We start from the raw sequence: 18,319 nt of genomic DNA on the forward strand, positions 1-18,319 counted from the left end.
GAGCTGGTGGAGAATAATCAATGACCAAATGAAGGATATTAGTTAATAAATGGTATTTACTGTGTTCTTTGAACCTTAGTTCTTTATATAAAGCTGATTAGAGAATAGCAAGTATGTAGGCAGTTAAATGCCTAAATGATGGCTTAGTAATACTATTATTCTAATTATTATCATATATAAATATACATAAATCTTGGGCAGATTTTTTTCCTTTATGCCTTATTAAATGATAGGCATACTCTGTTGGACATTTTATTTTCCTCTAACCCCAAGTTCTCCAAAACAATAGATGACATATAAACTATAAATGATATTCATTATCTCACCTGTTGGTTGTCAAGATTCATCAGTGTGAGGCTGCACGTTGAGATGGTCAGTTTTATATTCATTCCCGAAAACTGAAGGTTACTTTTGCCAAGAACTGTTGATAGGAACTTAACTGGGGGCTTTAAAAATAACAAAACAACATTGTAAGTTATGGATTTTGTTATAGAATAAATGGTAATGTTTTTTAAATGTTAAAAATGAGTCAAAACCCATATTCTTCCTCTCTATTTCACTTTACACATATCAAATGGAATGAAATGACTTTTCATTATAACTTATACTAGGCCCTGGAGTCATAAAGCAGAGAAAGAAGTACCAATACAGGGTATCTCTTTGGGATGGGTAGGCCAATTTTCTCAAGTAGAAGTGCCATTTATGACCAGAAGTGCTGTATGACCTTGGAGAAACACCCTTTTTAAGCCTCAATATCCTTTTGTATAAAAAATTAAAAAAAAATAGAAGCTACACCTTATAAGAGCTGTTGTAGATTGAATTAGGTAATAAATGGAGAACATTTAGCATAGTGCTTGGCTGCATGCATGAGCACTATTATTGCTATTGCTATTGTTCTTCCAACTCCAAGATCCTCAAAGATAGTTTGAAGGATTTACATACTCTGATGGAATCTTGGGTTAAGTTTTGAAATCCTCTGCTGGAAGTGGGCTAGTTGAGGATAGAAAATGAGTGATTGCCTCAACATATGGATCAATACTTTTTTTTTTTTTTTTTTGGTACCGAGGATTGAAATCAGGGGCACTTGACCACTGAGCCACATCTCCAGCCCTTTTTCATATTTTATTTATAGACAGGGCCTTGCTGAGTTGCTGAGGCTGGCTTTGAACCTAGTAATCCTCCTGCCTTAATCTCCCTAGCCCCTGGGATTACAGTTGTGTGCCATCACACCAAGCTGGATCAATACTTTGAAGCAATCAATTAATACATACTTTGGTTTCTTCATAGTTTTTCTTGTATATTACTTTTATTTGAATCCTTATGAAACCACATCAAACTGTTAAATATACATCATTGAAATTTGATGTAGTTTATTTTCAATTCTAAGTACATTCTAAAATATGGTGATGGTGTAACTAAGATACCCCCCAAAACAGGTATCCTTCCATCATAAAGTTGACTCTTGGTTTGCTTTCTTTGCTCTTTGTATAGTACTTGGCAAGATAAGCCATAAATCCAGGGACTTTGTGTTATCCAAAGTGATTATATTTGGGTTTTTGTTACCCAAAGTGATTATATTTGAGAGTGAACCACTTCCTTGCTTCTTCAGAGTTTCTTTTGCGTGCTAGATGTTAAAATTTTTTATTAAATTAAAATTAAATAATAACACTTTCTCATAATTGACAAGCACTTTGTTATTTACAAAAATCATTTATGTATATTATCTTAATTTTGCCCTCCCAATAACCTTAACCTTGAGAGAAATGCTCAAATGTATTTATTGCATAGAAGACAGAGCTGAGAACACAGCTCTGTGGCATAGCACTTGCCTAGTGCACATGAAGCCCTGGGTTCCACCCCTAGCATTACAAAAAAAAGAAGAAGAAGAAGAAAAAGGAGTATGGGAGTCAAAGTATTTCATTCCATTACTAGAAATTATTTAGAAATAATTTAATAATAAGTATTATTATTATTACTAGAAATTATTTAGAAACTTTCCAATAACCGATGGAAGAGAAAGCACATAGATTTCAGGCAAATATAGCCAAATAGAAAACAAACAGGACTGGTGGAGGGCAACTTGGATTCACCTAGCCAGGGACCTTAGGAAACTATTAACTAGTTAAGGGAACCTAAGGATGCTACTAACTAGCTGGAGGACCTTAGGAAACTCCCTGAACCCCTTGTTTCTATATTTAGAAAACAGGAATAATAACATTGCTTCTGTCCTTCTACCTCTAGCCATGGGATTCTTGGAAGAATCAAATTCAGTAATAAAGTTCATGGAAAGGCACAGTACCCAGGGAAATGCTAACAGATTATAGTGATTGTGACTACCATGTTTTAAATTAATTCTGGCAATTTTGCTACAGTGTTTCTGCTTTGATAAGAGGGGGAAAATTGTGTAGGTCCTGGCCTGGAGACAGGCAGTTATGGGAGTAAGAGGAGAAGGGAACAAAAAGAAGAGGCTGAGAAAGTGAGACTAGGATACTTCCCAACTTTCACAAAGAAAGTGGAGGCTGGCTGGGAAGGGTGATTTTTATCATGTTTTAGAAATGAGAAAACTTCTAAGATAAGGAGACCTTAATTGATATAAACTAATTAACTTATTGGTATTGACACCAGACTGACTCCATGTCGCAGTCTCTCAGGACCCCCCCACACACACACACTTTTGGCACTAGAGCAGATTATGCTTAGTGAAGCTAGCCAATCCCTAAAAAACAAATACCAAATGTCTTCTTTGATATAATGAGAACAACTAAGAACAGAGCAGGAAGGAAGAGCAGGAAGAAAAGATTAACACTAAACAGAGACATGAGGTGGGAGGGAAAGGGAGAAGAAAAGGAAATTGCATGGTAATGGAGGGAGACCCTCATTGTTATACAAAATTACATATAAGAGGTTGTGAGGGGAATGGGAAAATTAACAAGGAGAGAAATTAATTATAGTAGATGGGGTAGGGAGAGAAGATGGGAGGGGAGGGGTAGGGGGAAAGTAGAGGATAGGAAAGGTAGCAGAATACAACAATCACTAATAGGGCATTATGTAAAAATGTGGATGTGTAACCTATGTGATTCTGCTATCTGTATTTGGGGTAAAATTGGGAGTTCATAACCATCTTGAATCTAATATATGAAATATGATATGTCAAGAGCTTTATAATGTTTTGAACAACCAATAAATTAAAAAAAATAAAATTTAAAAAAAAACTTTTTTGTTATTCACTGACTTTTAGACTTAGAAACTCATCATATCACACAAATGGGTAAGTACCTCAGCCCTCCAAATTTCCTATGGTGAAATACTACACAGACCTAAAGGAATAAAACAGATCCTAAGCATATTTAGTTGACCTTAATAGTTTTTGACTCCCTAACCTGGGGAATTATGCAAGGCCAGAGAGGCAGAGAACACAGTGGTTAAGAACATGGATCCTGAATCCAGTCTGCCTGGGCTTAATCTGGCAACTCTGGATCACTGGGCAAGTTACTTAACCTCTCTGGGTCCCAGGTTCTTCATCTGTAAAATGAGGATAAGAAATAGCACCTGTTTAGGGTTTCTGTGACGATTCACAAAGTATAAAAACATAGTATACGTACAAAACTAGGGACACAGCAAAAACAGTGCCAAGAGGAAAATTAAAGCTATAAACCCTTACATTGGAGGAGCAGGGGAAGGAGGAGAAAGATACCTAACTTTACAATTTAAGAACTAGAAAAAAAAGAACTAAACCCCAAGTCAGCAGAAGGAAGAAAGTAATAAATATCAGAGCAGAGATGAAAAGAACTGGAGACTAGAAAAACCACTGAGCCATACACTTAAAAATGGTTAAGATAAAAGATTTTGTTATATGTATTTTATCACAGTAAAAATTTTGGAAATGAAGAGCATTTCAAAAATGAAGTTCCAGGAAGATTCCCTGGTATACATTAAGAATGCTAGTTATGAAGGGGAATTAACTCAAGAATTTATTTTTCTTTATAGGTATACTTTCTGGAGAGATAATAACCAGGTTTGTTTTATTTGGGGGTACTCCTGAAACAAGAAAATCTTAAATGAATGAGCTTGTTTACTGAGATCATCCAGTTGAAGCAGAGATGAGGAGAAGGAAGAGTCTAGTGGCTACTTTGGAGCAAGGGGTTCTGTCAAAGAAGCCAATAATAGGGAGTCCTTTATAGAATTCCATGGCCATTTGCCAGGGGTTACCATGATGTATGGCTCCTTTGAGCCACTCTGGGATACTGGGTTCAGCCCTATGTAAAATGATGAAATACGTAAAAAAAAAAAAAAAAAAAAAAATAAGGCAAGGTGATATAGAAATAGATGACTCAGCTAGGGATCAGGAGACCTGGCTTTGAGAGGTGGCTCTGACCATAATGGTCCCAATGATCATCTCTTCTCTCAGACTCAATTTAGCAATTGGCAAAACGAGATCAATAATCATCCCTTTCCTCTAAAACAGTTCACAATTCTATGATTCATATACATATCTATCCTAAGAGACTTCACCTCTTTGTTAAATTAAGACTTTTCAAGGCAACTATGCATTTCAAGATTAACAGCTTAATAGCAATTATACTAGAAATAGAAATACATAGAAAGAGAAAATATGTAGAAATAGAAAGTCTCACATACGCCAGACACTGGTGGACACTCTGTAGGTATCACTTCACTTAATGTTTCCATGAGCTTATAAAGTACTATTTTCTTTCATTTTACAGATAAAAAAACCAAGGATCCAAGAAGATAATGATTTGTCCAAGATCATATAGTTCTTGGGTGGCACAGGCAGAATTTCAATCCAGGTCTGTCTACCATCAAAATTTTTGCTTTCTTTCAGCATGGTAATCTCCTTCTACCCATGTGTTATTAACTCATCTCTACCAGGAAGTATAAAATTCTAAAACATTTTTAAATGCATATGTATATAAAATATTGAAATTGGAAGGCCCCAAACTGTCATGTGTTTGAATTCCCTAACTTCACAGTGTCTCAGAGAGAAGAGACATCATACTCAAAGGCAAGTGCAGACCCGCCAGGGAACCAGGGTTTCTGTACTGAAACCCAGGCACTTCCTCCACTCTGCCAAGCAAGGTGTCACCGTTTCAGACACTGTCCACTGAGCTCGAAAATTCTGAGGGAGGAGAGCAACTTTGGGTGCAGCTTCGATATCGTGCCAATGAATAAGTCCAGGCTGAACCTTGGGTCACGTGTTAGAATGAACTAACAACAATTTTGATACCTTCTTTGCTGTAATTAGAGAAATGTAAAACAAAACACATCAATATTTACCTTTCGCTTTTTAGCGGCTCCATTTGTCCCAGGGACGGTTTCACACAGGCGACTTATTGCTTCCCTATAGAACAGAAACCATAGAAATACTTAGCATATCACCTACACACTGTAAGCATTCAAGAAACGCTAGCATTATTATGACCAGCAGGTACGCAGACATAAACAGTGGGGCTGCCATAAATGACCTTCTAGTGACCCCACAGGAGAAAACGCTGCGCTTAGTCTCATCTGCAGTTAGTTCAAACTCAGGGAGACCTAGCAATACCCTAATATTGAAAAACTGCTTTCCAACAAGGAGTCCTACTAATCATTTTACTCATTATTTTTTTTCCTTGGATTTTCAGATTTTTTTTTTATTTATTTTTATTTATATATGACAGCAGAATACATTACAATTCTTGTTACACATATAGAGCACAATTTTTCATATCTCTGAATGCCAAATGCTTTCTTTGATATAAGGAGGCTGACTCATAGTGGGATAGGGAGAGAGAGCATGGGCGGAATAGACAAACTCTAGATAGGGAGAGGGGTTGGAGGGGAAGGGAAGAGGCATGGGGTTAGAAATGATGGTGAAACATGATGATCATTATTATCTGAAGTATATGTATGTAGACACAAATTGGTGTGAATATACTTTGTATACAACCAGATTTGATTTTTTTGTTGTTGATTTTTTAACCAAAAAAGAGGGGCCAACCTTTGTCTTCTGGGAATACTTCACAATTTTTCCTTTAGCAAAATCCTCACTGTGGTTCATGGTTATTTCAGCACCAAAGACAATTAAAAACAAACAAATACAACACTAGAAGAAGTTTGAAAGGATAGAGAGAGCATTGGACTTCAAGGTGGGCTCAAATGGAGGCTTATTGACTAAGTAACTGCTACACACCATTGAGCTTTCATGTAATTTCACAGAAGAAAAAGAAAATCAATATCAAATTTCCTCCTTTGCTTATTTTTCTGCTCTTACTACATATTGCACTTCCTGAGAGAAAAGCACCACTAAAATAAGTAGTTGCTCCTTAATGGAAGTGGTGGAGGAGAAGCGCCCTCCTCTCCAGAAATGCAGTCATAACTAAAAGCTTTTGTGTCTGGGACGAAGAACATTCATAACCGACCCTTCCTCACTCTGTGTAATACGAACCTGAGCCTTTTGCTTTCAACACACACATTTAACTTTTCACAAGGCAAATGGAATTCTCTATGCTCCTTCCTGGGTCTCCCCAGACATCACTGTTTAAAGTAACAAATTGTGTATGAAGATAATACAACATTGTATTTCAGGTTTTTTTATAATATTTTCTGAGATAATTTTGATTTCCACAGAAAGAGGGGAGCCATCAGAGAAAGAAATTCAGACCCATTACTAAGAAGCTACAGTTAGGATAGGTGATAGTGCAGATCAGTGATCCAGAAGACACTTTGGAAGGGCAAGCTGAATTCCCAAAGATTTCACACACATCATTTCAGAATTATATGTTTTAGCCTAGGATCTCTTTTTTCCCTCTGAACAAATGAAACACTTTTCCAAGGTATTATCTTGTCTGATTTTGCATAATTACCTTCAACCAAAGAAGAGTATGGCTCCTTGGTTTAGCATATTTTCTCAGGATTTCATATATTGTTTCCTCTAGTAGTCTAACCTTTGTTCTCTGAGTCAAACAGAAGGATCATGCAGAAGGTTGGCCTCGCTTGTTTGGTTGGTTGATTAATGTTCTGAGTCACCTTAGTGATTATTCAATAATTGATGAGACTCATATAATTGATCCAAATTGATTTCCAAAACTGCCAAAATAATTAGTCCAGGAACTCCACTGTATCCATAGTATACAGTATTATAAGAAAGGGCAGGACCTTTACTCCATGAGAGTCAATTAGGGTGCTTTGTAAGTAGTTCAATATAAAGTACAAAGAAAGGTGGACCCTGATGCTACCAATAAAATAAATATTATTAGAATTATTTTTAGAAGAAGGTATTACTTTTATATAGTGCCTTATAGTTTTACAAAGTGCTTTCCCAGGTATTGGGTTTATTTGTTTGTTTGTTTTTAATTTCTCACACACCTACTGTCACTATCTTCTAACAAAAGGAACATGGTGAATCTGGATTAAAGGGGACTCTTTAGCATGGGCACCACTCAAGGAAGGATGAATCCACCTGGAAGGGTGGGGACTGAAAATCCCAGAAAGAGAAGAGCAGAAGTATGAAGTATATGAGGGGAGCAAGTACTTTGACATTGCTAGAGAATAAAATGTGGTAAAGCAGGAGTAGATAAGAGATAAGAGATAAGAGATGAGAGTGGCCAATGTTTTTCTGTTAAGGACCCGATAGCAAATATTTTAGTCTTTGTTCTGTTCCAAATGCTCAACTCTGCCACTGTAGTGCAAAAAAATAGCCTTAGACAATATGCCAACAAATGAGCATAGTTGTGTTCCAGTACAACTTTATTTCTAGAAACAATCAGTTGGCGAGATCTGGCCCACAGACCATAGTTTGCTAATTCACACAGAAGGAGAGATAAAAGTTCAATCTTAAAAAAGAGGAAACTGTTCTTATACATTATCATTTAAAAATTAGATTTAAAACAACTACATGATACTTCATTTACATTAGGAAAAAAACAAATATGAAGTCCATTACCACTTCAGACATATTTATCCATTGCTAGGAGCCTAAATAGTATTAGCATAATCTTTCTAAAGAGTAATTTAATAAAGCATGACAAATATAAAAATTATCAAAGTGTTTGACAGGGCAAGAACTTACATTGAAAGAGTGTGTAAGTAAAAGGAACATTTATTTTAGAATAGAAAACCAACCCCAAAGTTTGTGATGTAGAGATAAAATATGCCAAATTAAATATTGTCGGGAGGCTGAGAAAAGAGGATCCACTGAGTCCATAAGTTTGAGGCCAGTCTGAGCAACATAGCAAGACCCTGAGGAAGGAAGGAAGGAAGGAAGGAAGGAAGGAAGGAAGGAAGGAAGGGAGGGAGGGAGGGAGGAAGGAAGGAAAGAGAAAGGAATTGGAACTGGGTTTCAAAGAACTTAAATTTTACTGCCTCCAAACAAGGCAGCTGATAGTGGAAGACACAGAATACAAATCCAGATCTGACTTCAAAACTCACACTCAGCCAGGGAGGAGCAACATGGCCAGGTGGATAGAAGGAGCCCCAGGCTGGGGTGGGGGTGGGGGAATATTGATTGTCCTTGTTTTCCTCATGTCCCCTGCCCCCTCAGAGTGAGGGCTACCTTTTAGCCAACATTCACATCAATGTGGCTGAGATAAACTGCCAAGGGAAAAGGGCAAATGGGCTGGGATCAGCTCTGAAAAGGCTCTTGCCGAAGCCCCAACCCTTTCCCAGCCTTTGCATTCTGTCCCTTGGCTGCTAGTGCCTTCTGGCAGAGGCATGTGAACACTCACACACTCACCCCAACTGAGGTACCTGCAGCTTTACAGTGTGAAAAATCTCTGGATATACAACTCTCCTCAAAAGAAAACAAGGGGGAAACTTGAGCTTATGAACTTATTTGAAAATGGAGAGGTTTTGTTTTGTTTTGGATTTGAAACCCTAAAATGAACCATGGGTTCCCTCCACCCAAAAAAATGTGTTCGTGCTACCTTTATTCCATTTCAAAGGGCCCACTTCCCACCGCACTGCCCCCAAAGGATTTATAAATCACTGCTTAAAAATAACCTCTGAAACTCACTTTCTTTGCTGATATCAGTGTTAACAGATCTGGAAATCTCAGGCATGGAAAACAGATATATGCCTGCATTTTGTTGCTTTTCTTTACAAAGATCTTTTCTTTCCCTGAGAGTGGGACCAAGAAATTAACTGTAATATTTTCAAGAACAAATAGTACTTTCAGAGTTTTTCTGGAGTCTCAGCCACACCCTCCAGCCTAATACACTGACTGTACAAATGCTACGGAAAAAGAAAACACAGTTGGGAGCCTGCAGTGGCGACTTCTCCCAGGGCCCAGGGTTCCCTGCCTTCCTGGCTGCCAGCAGTCTGCATTTCTGCGTAGGCCTTTCGGAGCTGTCTTGCCATGAGATCTTCTGCAGCTAGCAAACATTTGGCACTTGTCTTCTCTTAGAGGAGCAGAATTTTTGGAGTTTAAATGGCTGAAGATTTCTATCCTGGGAGCCTGTTCTAGAAAGGGAGAGAAATACCCCACAACACCAACAGTAGCCACTTTGTTTATTGTTTCACCACATGAGAAGGAAGGGGAGAAGTGGGCTGATGTAAGAGAAGGAGAATGCAGTTGAAGATTTGCTTTTAAGACTATAAAACCCTGCCTACGCCATAAGACCAAAAAAAGATATTTTGTCTGCCTTCACAAAGTCCAAACCAATCGTCTAAACAAAGCCATCTTTCTTCACTAACCCCAGGCCCACTGCAGTACTTAAGTTATAATTTTTCTGTGTCTTTAACCCTTAAACAGTTAAGCTCCTTTGGCAGCAATGTTGCCTAACACCCCTCTCCTTTTCTTCCCCCCAAGTTTGGAAGGCAATATCACAATCCAAGACAAAGTGGTACATTTAATGGGGGGGAAGGGCTGCAGGGCAGTTTTCTCCCAGTGAAAATGCAGTTCTTCAGTAAATAGAAAAGCCAGAAAATGTGTCACATGAAACCAGGCAAAGGGCTCCGCTGGAATGATTGCAGGCAATGTTCCTGCAATCCCCCACCCTGCACACACGCTCAGAGTCACAGCCACTGTCTCACATGACACACGCGTCCACACACACAGAGAAGGAGTGGTTTCAGTTTTGTCGTGGCAACAGAAAAGAGAATAAAATTTTCTTACAACAAGAACCTTTCCAAACTGAAAAGATTCCGGCCACACTAATTTGCCTCTATTTCCCAAGGGACTTCCCCTTACTTCTCATCTCCAACATGATCCTTAAAGAAACCAGTTAACAATGTCTGAGGGTCAAGTTGTCACCTGAAAGTCTCAAATTGCCTTCATGTTGTGAATGAAGGGACTTGTGAGTCATTCAGACTCCACCTTGGTGTGGTATTATGTTATTCCAATTGTTCTAGGTAAACCAGTGCCATCTTTTTCAAAATCTTTGCCTTCAGGACATCAAGTCTCAGTGATCTGTGTGTTCAATTTTGTTCAGCTTGGTGAAATTAAAGGCATCCAAGGACTTGTGAAAGCCCTTGGACAGGACATTTTAGAACATGAGCCTGCCAACATGGCGATAAGGCACAATGAACAGAGTCAGTGTCCACAGACCAGTTAAAAATGGAAACTTCAGACTCCCTTTGTGCTGTTTTCAAGGGGCATCACCCATTCACTCAAGAAGGGTACACCCAGCTCATAAATATACCCTTTCATTTTAGAAACAGGCATCTCAGGTCCCAGGTGGTCAAACAAAACCTTTCAGTGCTGCCATAGCATCTCCCCTCACACTGACTTATCTACCACTGTCCTCCTGAATTATATTGAAAATCTGATTCTGAAGTACATTTGCAATTCGACCCAGCTCAGCCACCATAGGACATAGGTTGTTCTGTCTACTCTATTCTTCTGTCCTTTGGCTCTGATACAAATGTGGACCATTAATCACAGTGGAATGAGGTGAAATGACCATCCTATTCCAAGTATCAATTCTCCCCTACAAGTCTCCCTAGTTAACCAAAAGTAAGTGCTAATGTTCTCTATCTCACAATAATTTCCTATAATAGGATCATGCATTTCAATATTCAGACATTTACACCCACAAAATGAAGTCTGTAGCCTTTGTAAGTGGTTATGCCTTATGAAAATGACGAGTTGTTTTCATACAAAATAAGAATAAATTTGTCAGTCCCAAACTCTGTTTTCCTTTACTTTGGGATAAGCTGTGCTTCTTTAAAACAACTCTGTTAGAGAGAAAATATTCAAAATATTATGAAGGTATGGCTTTTAAAGAGTGCATCGACATGTAATGTGATCACTTAAAAGTCAAAGTTCTTTCATTTAAAAAAAAAAAACAGAACAGATCCAACTTGATCAACCACTTTTTATTAACCCCATTTCATTCTCAATGATGTGTATCTATTTACAAAAATTTGGCCTTTTTTTCAAAGAAGGAAGATTTGGCTCTGTTTAATATTTAAACCAATTTGCTGCAAAGGTGTTAATAACATCGCATGAGACAGCAATTGTTGGAAAGAACAACTTTCGTCACATTTAAAAAAAAATAACTGGTTCTTTAAAAGGCCATTTGGCATATACGTTATCAATTTTATCTGAAAAGTTCATTTTTAGTGTGGGTGTGCGCTCTTAAAGGAATCATTCCTGGGCTAGCCAGTTAAGTCCACAGTGGCAAATGACTGAAGGACAGTTGGACCTGCACATCTGTCAGGAATTTGCCAGCATAACCATTCAGGTAAGTGGCAAAAAACTTTCAAGTTCTCAATAATCAACCGGTAACTGTTCAAATGCAGATTTCCCAGGGTTGTTTGTAGAGATTTTGATTCTCTAAGTCTGTAATGGGGCTAGGATCTCCAGTTTGACAAGCCTCTCAGGTGATCCTGAAGCAGAGTTGATGGTTCACATGGTTGATTCAAAAGTCTCTTGGACTCAGCTACATAGGGCAACTGGTTTTGTGCTCTATAGCTTTGACCAGATGGTTTCTTTAGTGGATGCTAAGGAATGAGGTTAACTGTTCCTAGAGGCTTGATAAGGAAGGCTACACTCCCTGTACGTTTGATGATTTCCATTTGGGGAAAAATCTGTCTTCAACTTAGTCACTCTCTGCTGGAATAGATATTTGGCAAATCCACTCCTCTCCCCTCTGCCTCCCTGCCTTGTCTGCTCTTGGGGAATGCTTTTACCAGCGGGCATCTGGAGGTCTTGAACTTCTTTGCTCCCAGCACATGCAGGTGGCAAGATTGACCTGCATTCTCTTTCCCATCTGGCAGTCTGGAGGCAGAGAGTCTGGGTCCATCTGTACCTCAAACTGCATTCCCACTCGAGGCTGTTGTTCTTAGTCTTGACTGCACATTGGAGAAACTCCAAGGAGCGTGTTAACAAGTACTGAAGACAGAGTTTTATCTCTAGAGATTCTGATTTAATTGGTACAGGATAGGACTTAGGGACTGGAAGTTTTAAAATCTCTCCCAAGTGTTTCCAGATGAGCTTAGGTTGAGAATCACTCTGCAAGTTTTTCTGAAAAGGACCAGATGGTAAATAATTTAAGATCGGCAGGCTATACAGTCTGTGTCGCAACTATTCAACTCTGCTACTATGGCTTGAAAAGCAGCTACAGTCTATGAATGAACAGGCACGATTGTGATGCCAGTAACACTTATGGACACTGAAATTTGAATTCTATATAATTTTCACATGTCACAATATCTTCTTTTTTTCCCCCAACCACTTAGAAATATCAAAACTATTCCTGGACAGCAAGGTAACAAAAATCAAAATCAGGCCACTGGCTGAATTTGGCCTGCAGACTATGATTCTCTGAACATTATTATAGAGAAACAGGATCCAGAAGATCTTGGACTGGCCCCAGTTGCTTCGTTTTCCTCTAGAGCAAGCTAGAGTTCAAATTCTAGCTGTGTCTTAAAGTCTCTGTGACCCTGAACAAGTTTCTAAAGCTTTCTAGGTCTCAATCCCTTAAATATATAAAGCAGGATAGTGTTTGAACAATGTTTCAGTAAATGCCAACCATGGCTATTGCTTTATCCTTCTAATGGCTTTCTGCTTTAACTGGATCAAATCTATTTTATACAGTACCCAGTACCAGCAAAGTATTCTATGTGATAAACTGGGATGCTGTAGATAATACATTGGATAATAGTAAAAATTATGTCTATTATACAAGTAGTACTTGATAGTACAAGTTTCTATAAAGGCAGACTGCATGTATGATTTTCTTTAAGTACCCCATGTAATCTCTCAGACTACTTTGGACATAAAATGTGTTCAATATATAAAAGTTTAGGTGTCCCCATGACATTGAAACAAAGTGTGGACCTTGTCTCCCTGTATAAACCAGACTCTCCCCACTCCTTCAAAGTGGAGGGACTCATTTCCTCAATTGCTGGAGTGGACTGCACACGACTGGGTTCCTTCCCCAGAAATTGTCCTCTCCTGAGAGAAGTCATCTTCCCCATGCATATGTCTCACCCTGAGAGGTAGCAGGCATCCAAAAACTGGTCACTATGGGATTGGAGAGTCTTGTCCTCTTGCCTCAATTTGGAACAACTCTAAAGTGCTATCCTAACTCCAGAATTGCCCATGGTATCTGTAGAGACCTTTGCTGTGACTTCATTGATATTCAGCCTCTCCTTGTGTCCAGCCTGCTTCCCTCATTCCCTCAGCAGCTAACCTCGAGAGTACTCCAGGAAACCTTTTGCCCTAAACTCTCCATTTACCTAAGACTTGCCAATTAGTTGCTGCCAGAATTATGTGTCACCTTAGATTTGCATATACACTTAACTAGAGGACATCTTTTTTTTATTTTTAAGAATCTATAACCAACAATAAAAAAAAAAAAAGAGAATCTATGTTATCCAAAAGTCAACTCAAAGTGTATCAAGATATTGGAATTAGACCAGAAAATATGCAACTTCTAGAAGATACATAGTCTCAACACTCCGACATATCAGCACAGGTACTGACTTCCTTAATAAGGCTCCTAAAGCTCAAGAAATAAAACTAAGAATCAATAAGTGGGCTAGCATCAAATTAAAAAGCTTCTGCACAGCAAAGCAAACAAGTAAGAGTATGAAGAGAGAAGTTACAAAATGGAAAAAAAATCTTTGCCAGCTTCTCTTTCAACAGGGGATTAATATCCAGTATACAGACTATCCAGAGATCCAACATGGTGGCGGGCGTGGAGAGATCAAGTCTCTGACCTCTTCAGCTGCGCGGGCAAAGGGAGTCTTAAACCGTCTAAATGCTGTTTGCTCAGGATCACTAGGCAATGCTGAGCTGACGTGGATCTGGGGCGAACAGTCTGGGCCTCTCAGAATACACACCAAGCCCGGATCAGCTGAATTCAAGCTCCTGTTCGCCTGCATCTCGCAGACAAACCGCTGTGACTCAGCACTAAATGATCCCGCTGAAACAACTGGTCGGCCCTTCTGAACCTGCGGAGGTTAATACCAACCGAGCCTTCATAGGCAGTGGCCACAGGATTGAGACAGGGCTTGGGAGAGCCAGTCAGGAGCCACCCGTTGCATTGGTCACCCGGAAAAGGGAAAGAACTGTCGCCATTTGCATGGGAAACCACCATGGCAGAGAACTGACGTCACCAGAATGCGGCAGAGGAGATAACTTCATTGAAACTGGCGGCGACAGGTGTGTAACCCCTTAGCCTTCCCTCTCCACACAGCGGGGAAACCTTAAGGGCCCTTCCCAGCTCTCCCATAAGGGCCCCTCCCAGCTCTCCCGTGAGCTCGATAGTCAGACCGAGGGAATCAGGAGTGGTGCAGGACCCGCGGCGCGGGACCCGAGGTTACCGCTCCCACCAGTGCTGACAACTGAGGTCTCTTGCACCAGTTACCGGGGGCGTGGCTACAGGAGGGCAAGCAAAACTCGCTGAGGGTTCTCAGCCCCAACCTCCACAAACTTAGGGTCTGAGGGAATGGCAAACAGGGTGAGTGTGCCCAGTCGTTCAAGAAAATAAGGCTCCCGGGAGCAGCAGACCTGGCATGTAGCCAGTATTGTGGTGAGCGTCACCGGTGAGCGTGGCCTGGCGGGAGGAAAAGTGGGGAAGTGACTAGACACAAGAGAAGGCCCTAGGCACTCAGGATTGAAGACCCGCCCAGTCTGGGAGGAGGAGCTGCTGCACAGTGATTGGTTCCCATGTATTGAGAGGAGAAGCTTGGCCCGGTGGGCACAGCTCCACCTACTGGAAGAGAAGTTAATCAAACTCTAAGACTGCATTTATCAATTTTTTTTATTTGTTTTTTTTTTCATTTTCATTTTTTTAATTTTGTTAATTTTTTTATTATTTTTAAAAATTTTTTTCTTTTTTCTTTTCTATTTTTTCTTTTGTCTTTTCATTTCTTTTCAATTTCCTTTTTCCCCCTTCCTTGAATTCTACCTGTTTACTCTCATTCTCTTTAGTGACTTCTTCTGTTCCCTTCTAATACCTTTCCTCTCAAGCATCAGATAAATTTATAGGAGAAAACAGTAACTCAGCAGTCAAACAGAACAAGAAGTAACATGAGCAGCATGAAAAAGCAAGGAAGAAAAGGAGTACAAACAATGCAGGACAGCTTAAATATTCAGGAGGACCTAGAGGCACCAGAAAAATGGTCAAATAAAGAACTCAAGGAACACCTTAGACAGATGGAATGGAATCTTAAAGAGAATATGAGACAGCAAATTCAAACAATGAAAGAACACATTGAAAAAGAATTACATAAATAGATAAAAGAAGCAAATAAGCATCTTTATCAGGAGATAGAGATTATAAAAAATCAAACAATGATTCTAGAAATGAAGGAAACTATAAACCAAATTAAAAACTCAAATGAGAGTATCACTAACAGAGTGGAGCAAGTAAAAGCCAGAACGTCAGATAATGAAGACAAAATATATTATCTTGAAAAGAGTCTAGCCAACTCAGAAAGGCTGGTAAAAAAAAATCACGAGAAAAAATTCCAAGAGATATGGGATAACATAAAAAAACCAAACTTAAGAGTCATCGGGATAGAGGAAGATATAGAGGTTCAAACCAAGGGAATGAGCAACCTGCTGAATGAAATAATTACAGAAAACTTTCCAGAAATAAAAAAGGAAACAGATGTACAAATTGTAGATGCATACAGGACACCGAGCATACAAAATCACAGTAGACTAACGCCAAGACACATTGTTATGAACATATCCAATATACAGAACAAAAAGAAAATATTAAAAGCTACAAGAGAAAGGAGGCAGATTACATTCAGGGGTAAGCCAATAAGGTTAACAACGGATTTTTCATCATAGACACTGAAAGCGAGAAGATCCTGGAACAACTTATATCAAACACTGAAAGACAATGGATGCCAACCAAGAATTTTGTATCCAGCAAAATTAAGTTTCAGGTACTACAAAGAAATAAAAATCTTTCATAATGAACAAAAGATAAAAGAATTTGCAGCCAAAAAACCAGCATTGCAAAGCATCTTGAGCAAAACACTACACGAGGAAGAAATGAAAAACAATAACCAAAACCAACAGTGGGAAGTATCTCAGTAAAGCCAGAGGGTGGGGGGAAAGCTAATTATGGAGAAATGATCCAAATTAATAAAAAAAAAAAGATAAATAATCAAACATGGCTGGAAGTACAAACCATATATCAATAGTAACCCTAAACATTAATGGCTTAAACTCTCCAATAAAGCGACATAGGCTGGTAAAATGGATTAAAAAAACAAATCCAACAATATGCTGCCTCCAGGAGACATATCTGATTAGAAAAGACATACACAGGCTGAAGGTGAAAGGTTGGGAAAAAATATACCATGCACACAGACCTCGTAAGCAAGCAGGGGTGGCCATCCTCATATCAAATAAAATCGACTTCAAGACTAAGTTAATCAAAAGGGATAAGGAAGGACATTATATACTGTTAAAAGGAACCATTCACCAATAAGACAGAACAATTATCAATATTTATGCACCAAATAAGTGTGCTGCGACATTCATAAAACAAATTCTCCTCAAGTTTAAGAAACAAATAGACCACAACACACTGATTATGGGTGACTTCAACACACTGCTCTCACCATTGGACAGATCCTCCAAACAAAAGTTGAATAAAGAAACTATAGAACTCAATAACACAATCAATAACTTAGATTTAACTGACATATATAGAATATATCAACCATCATCAAGTGGATATACTTTTTTTCACAGCAGCATATGGATCCTTCTCAAAAATAGTCCATATATTATGCCATAGGGCAACCCTCAGTAAATATAAAGGGGTGGAGATAATACCATGCATTTTATCTGATCATAATGGAATGAAACTGGAAATCAATGATAAAAGAAGGAAGGAAAAATCCTACATCACATGGAAAATGAGCAACATGTTACTGAATGATCAATGGGTTACAGAAGACATAAACAAGGAAATCAAAAAATTCTTAGAGATAAATGAAAATATAGACACAACATATCGGAATCTATGGGACACAATGAAAGCAGTTTTAAGAGGGAAATTCATTGCCTAGAGGTCATTCCTCAAAAAAAGAAAAAAACAACAAATAAATGAGCTCACACTTCATCTCAAAGCCCTAGAAAAGGAAGAGCAAAACAACAGCAAATGTAGCAGAAGGCAAGAAATAATTAAAATCAGAGCAGAAATCAATGAAATTGAAACAAAAGAAACTATTGAAAAAATTGACAAAACTAAAAGTTGGTTCTTTGAAAAAATAAATAAGATTGACAGACACTTAGCCATGCTAACGAAGAGAAGAAGAGAGAGAACTCAAATTACTAACATACGGGATGAAAAAGGCAATATCACAACAGATGCTACAGAAATACAGAAGACAATTAGAAATTATTTTGAAACCCTATATTCCAATAAAATAGAAGATAGTGAAGACATCAATAAATTTTTTAAGTCATATGATTTGCCCAGACTGAGTCAGGAGGATACGCACAATTTGAACAGAACAATATCAATGGATGAAATAGAAGAAGCAATCAAAAGACTACCAACCAAGAAAAGCTCAGGACCGGATGGGTATACAGCGGAGTTTTATAAAACCTTTAAAGAAGAATTAATACCAATACTTTTCAAGTTATTTCAGGAAATAGAAAAAGAGGGAGCTCTTCCAAATTCATTCTATGAGGCCAACATCACCCTGATTCCGAAACCAGATAAAGACACCTCAAAGAAAGAAAACTACAGACCAATATCTCTAATGAACCTAGATGCAAAAATCCTCAATAAAATTCTGCTGAATCGGATACAAAAACACATCAAAAAAATTGTGCACCATGATCAAGTAGGATTCATCCCTGGGATGCAAGGATGGTTCAATATACGGAAATCAATAA

At 38.6% G+C, this 18,319-nt stretch overlaps 1 protein-coding gene across 1 annotated transcript in view; it reads right to left on the reverse strand.

The window, feature by feature from the left end:
* Shc4 (SHC adaptor protein 4) overlaps positions 1–18,319 on the reverse strand; it is a 137,593-nt gene that overhangs the window by 65,844 nt on the left and 53,430 nt on the right. Inside the window, exons 3-4 of the mRNA XM_076848556.2 lie at positions 5,296–5,359; positions 327–446 (exon numbers count right to left, since the gene is read on the reverse strand). Coding sequence (XP_076704671.2) covers positions 327–446; positions 5,296–5,359 — 184 coding nt within the window. The remainder of the gene's footprint in view (positions 1–326; positions 447–5,295; positions 5,360–18,319) is intronic.

The sequence above is a fragment of the Callospermophilus lateralis genome, chromosome 3, assembly GCF_048772815.1.
Source record: "Callospermophilus lateralis isolate mCalLat2 chromosome 3, mCalLat2.hap1, whole genome shotgun sequence".
Lineage (NCBI taxonomy): Eukaryota > Metazoa > Chordata > Mammalia > Rodentia > Sciuridae > Callospermophilus > Callospermophilus lateralis.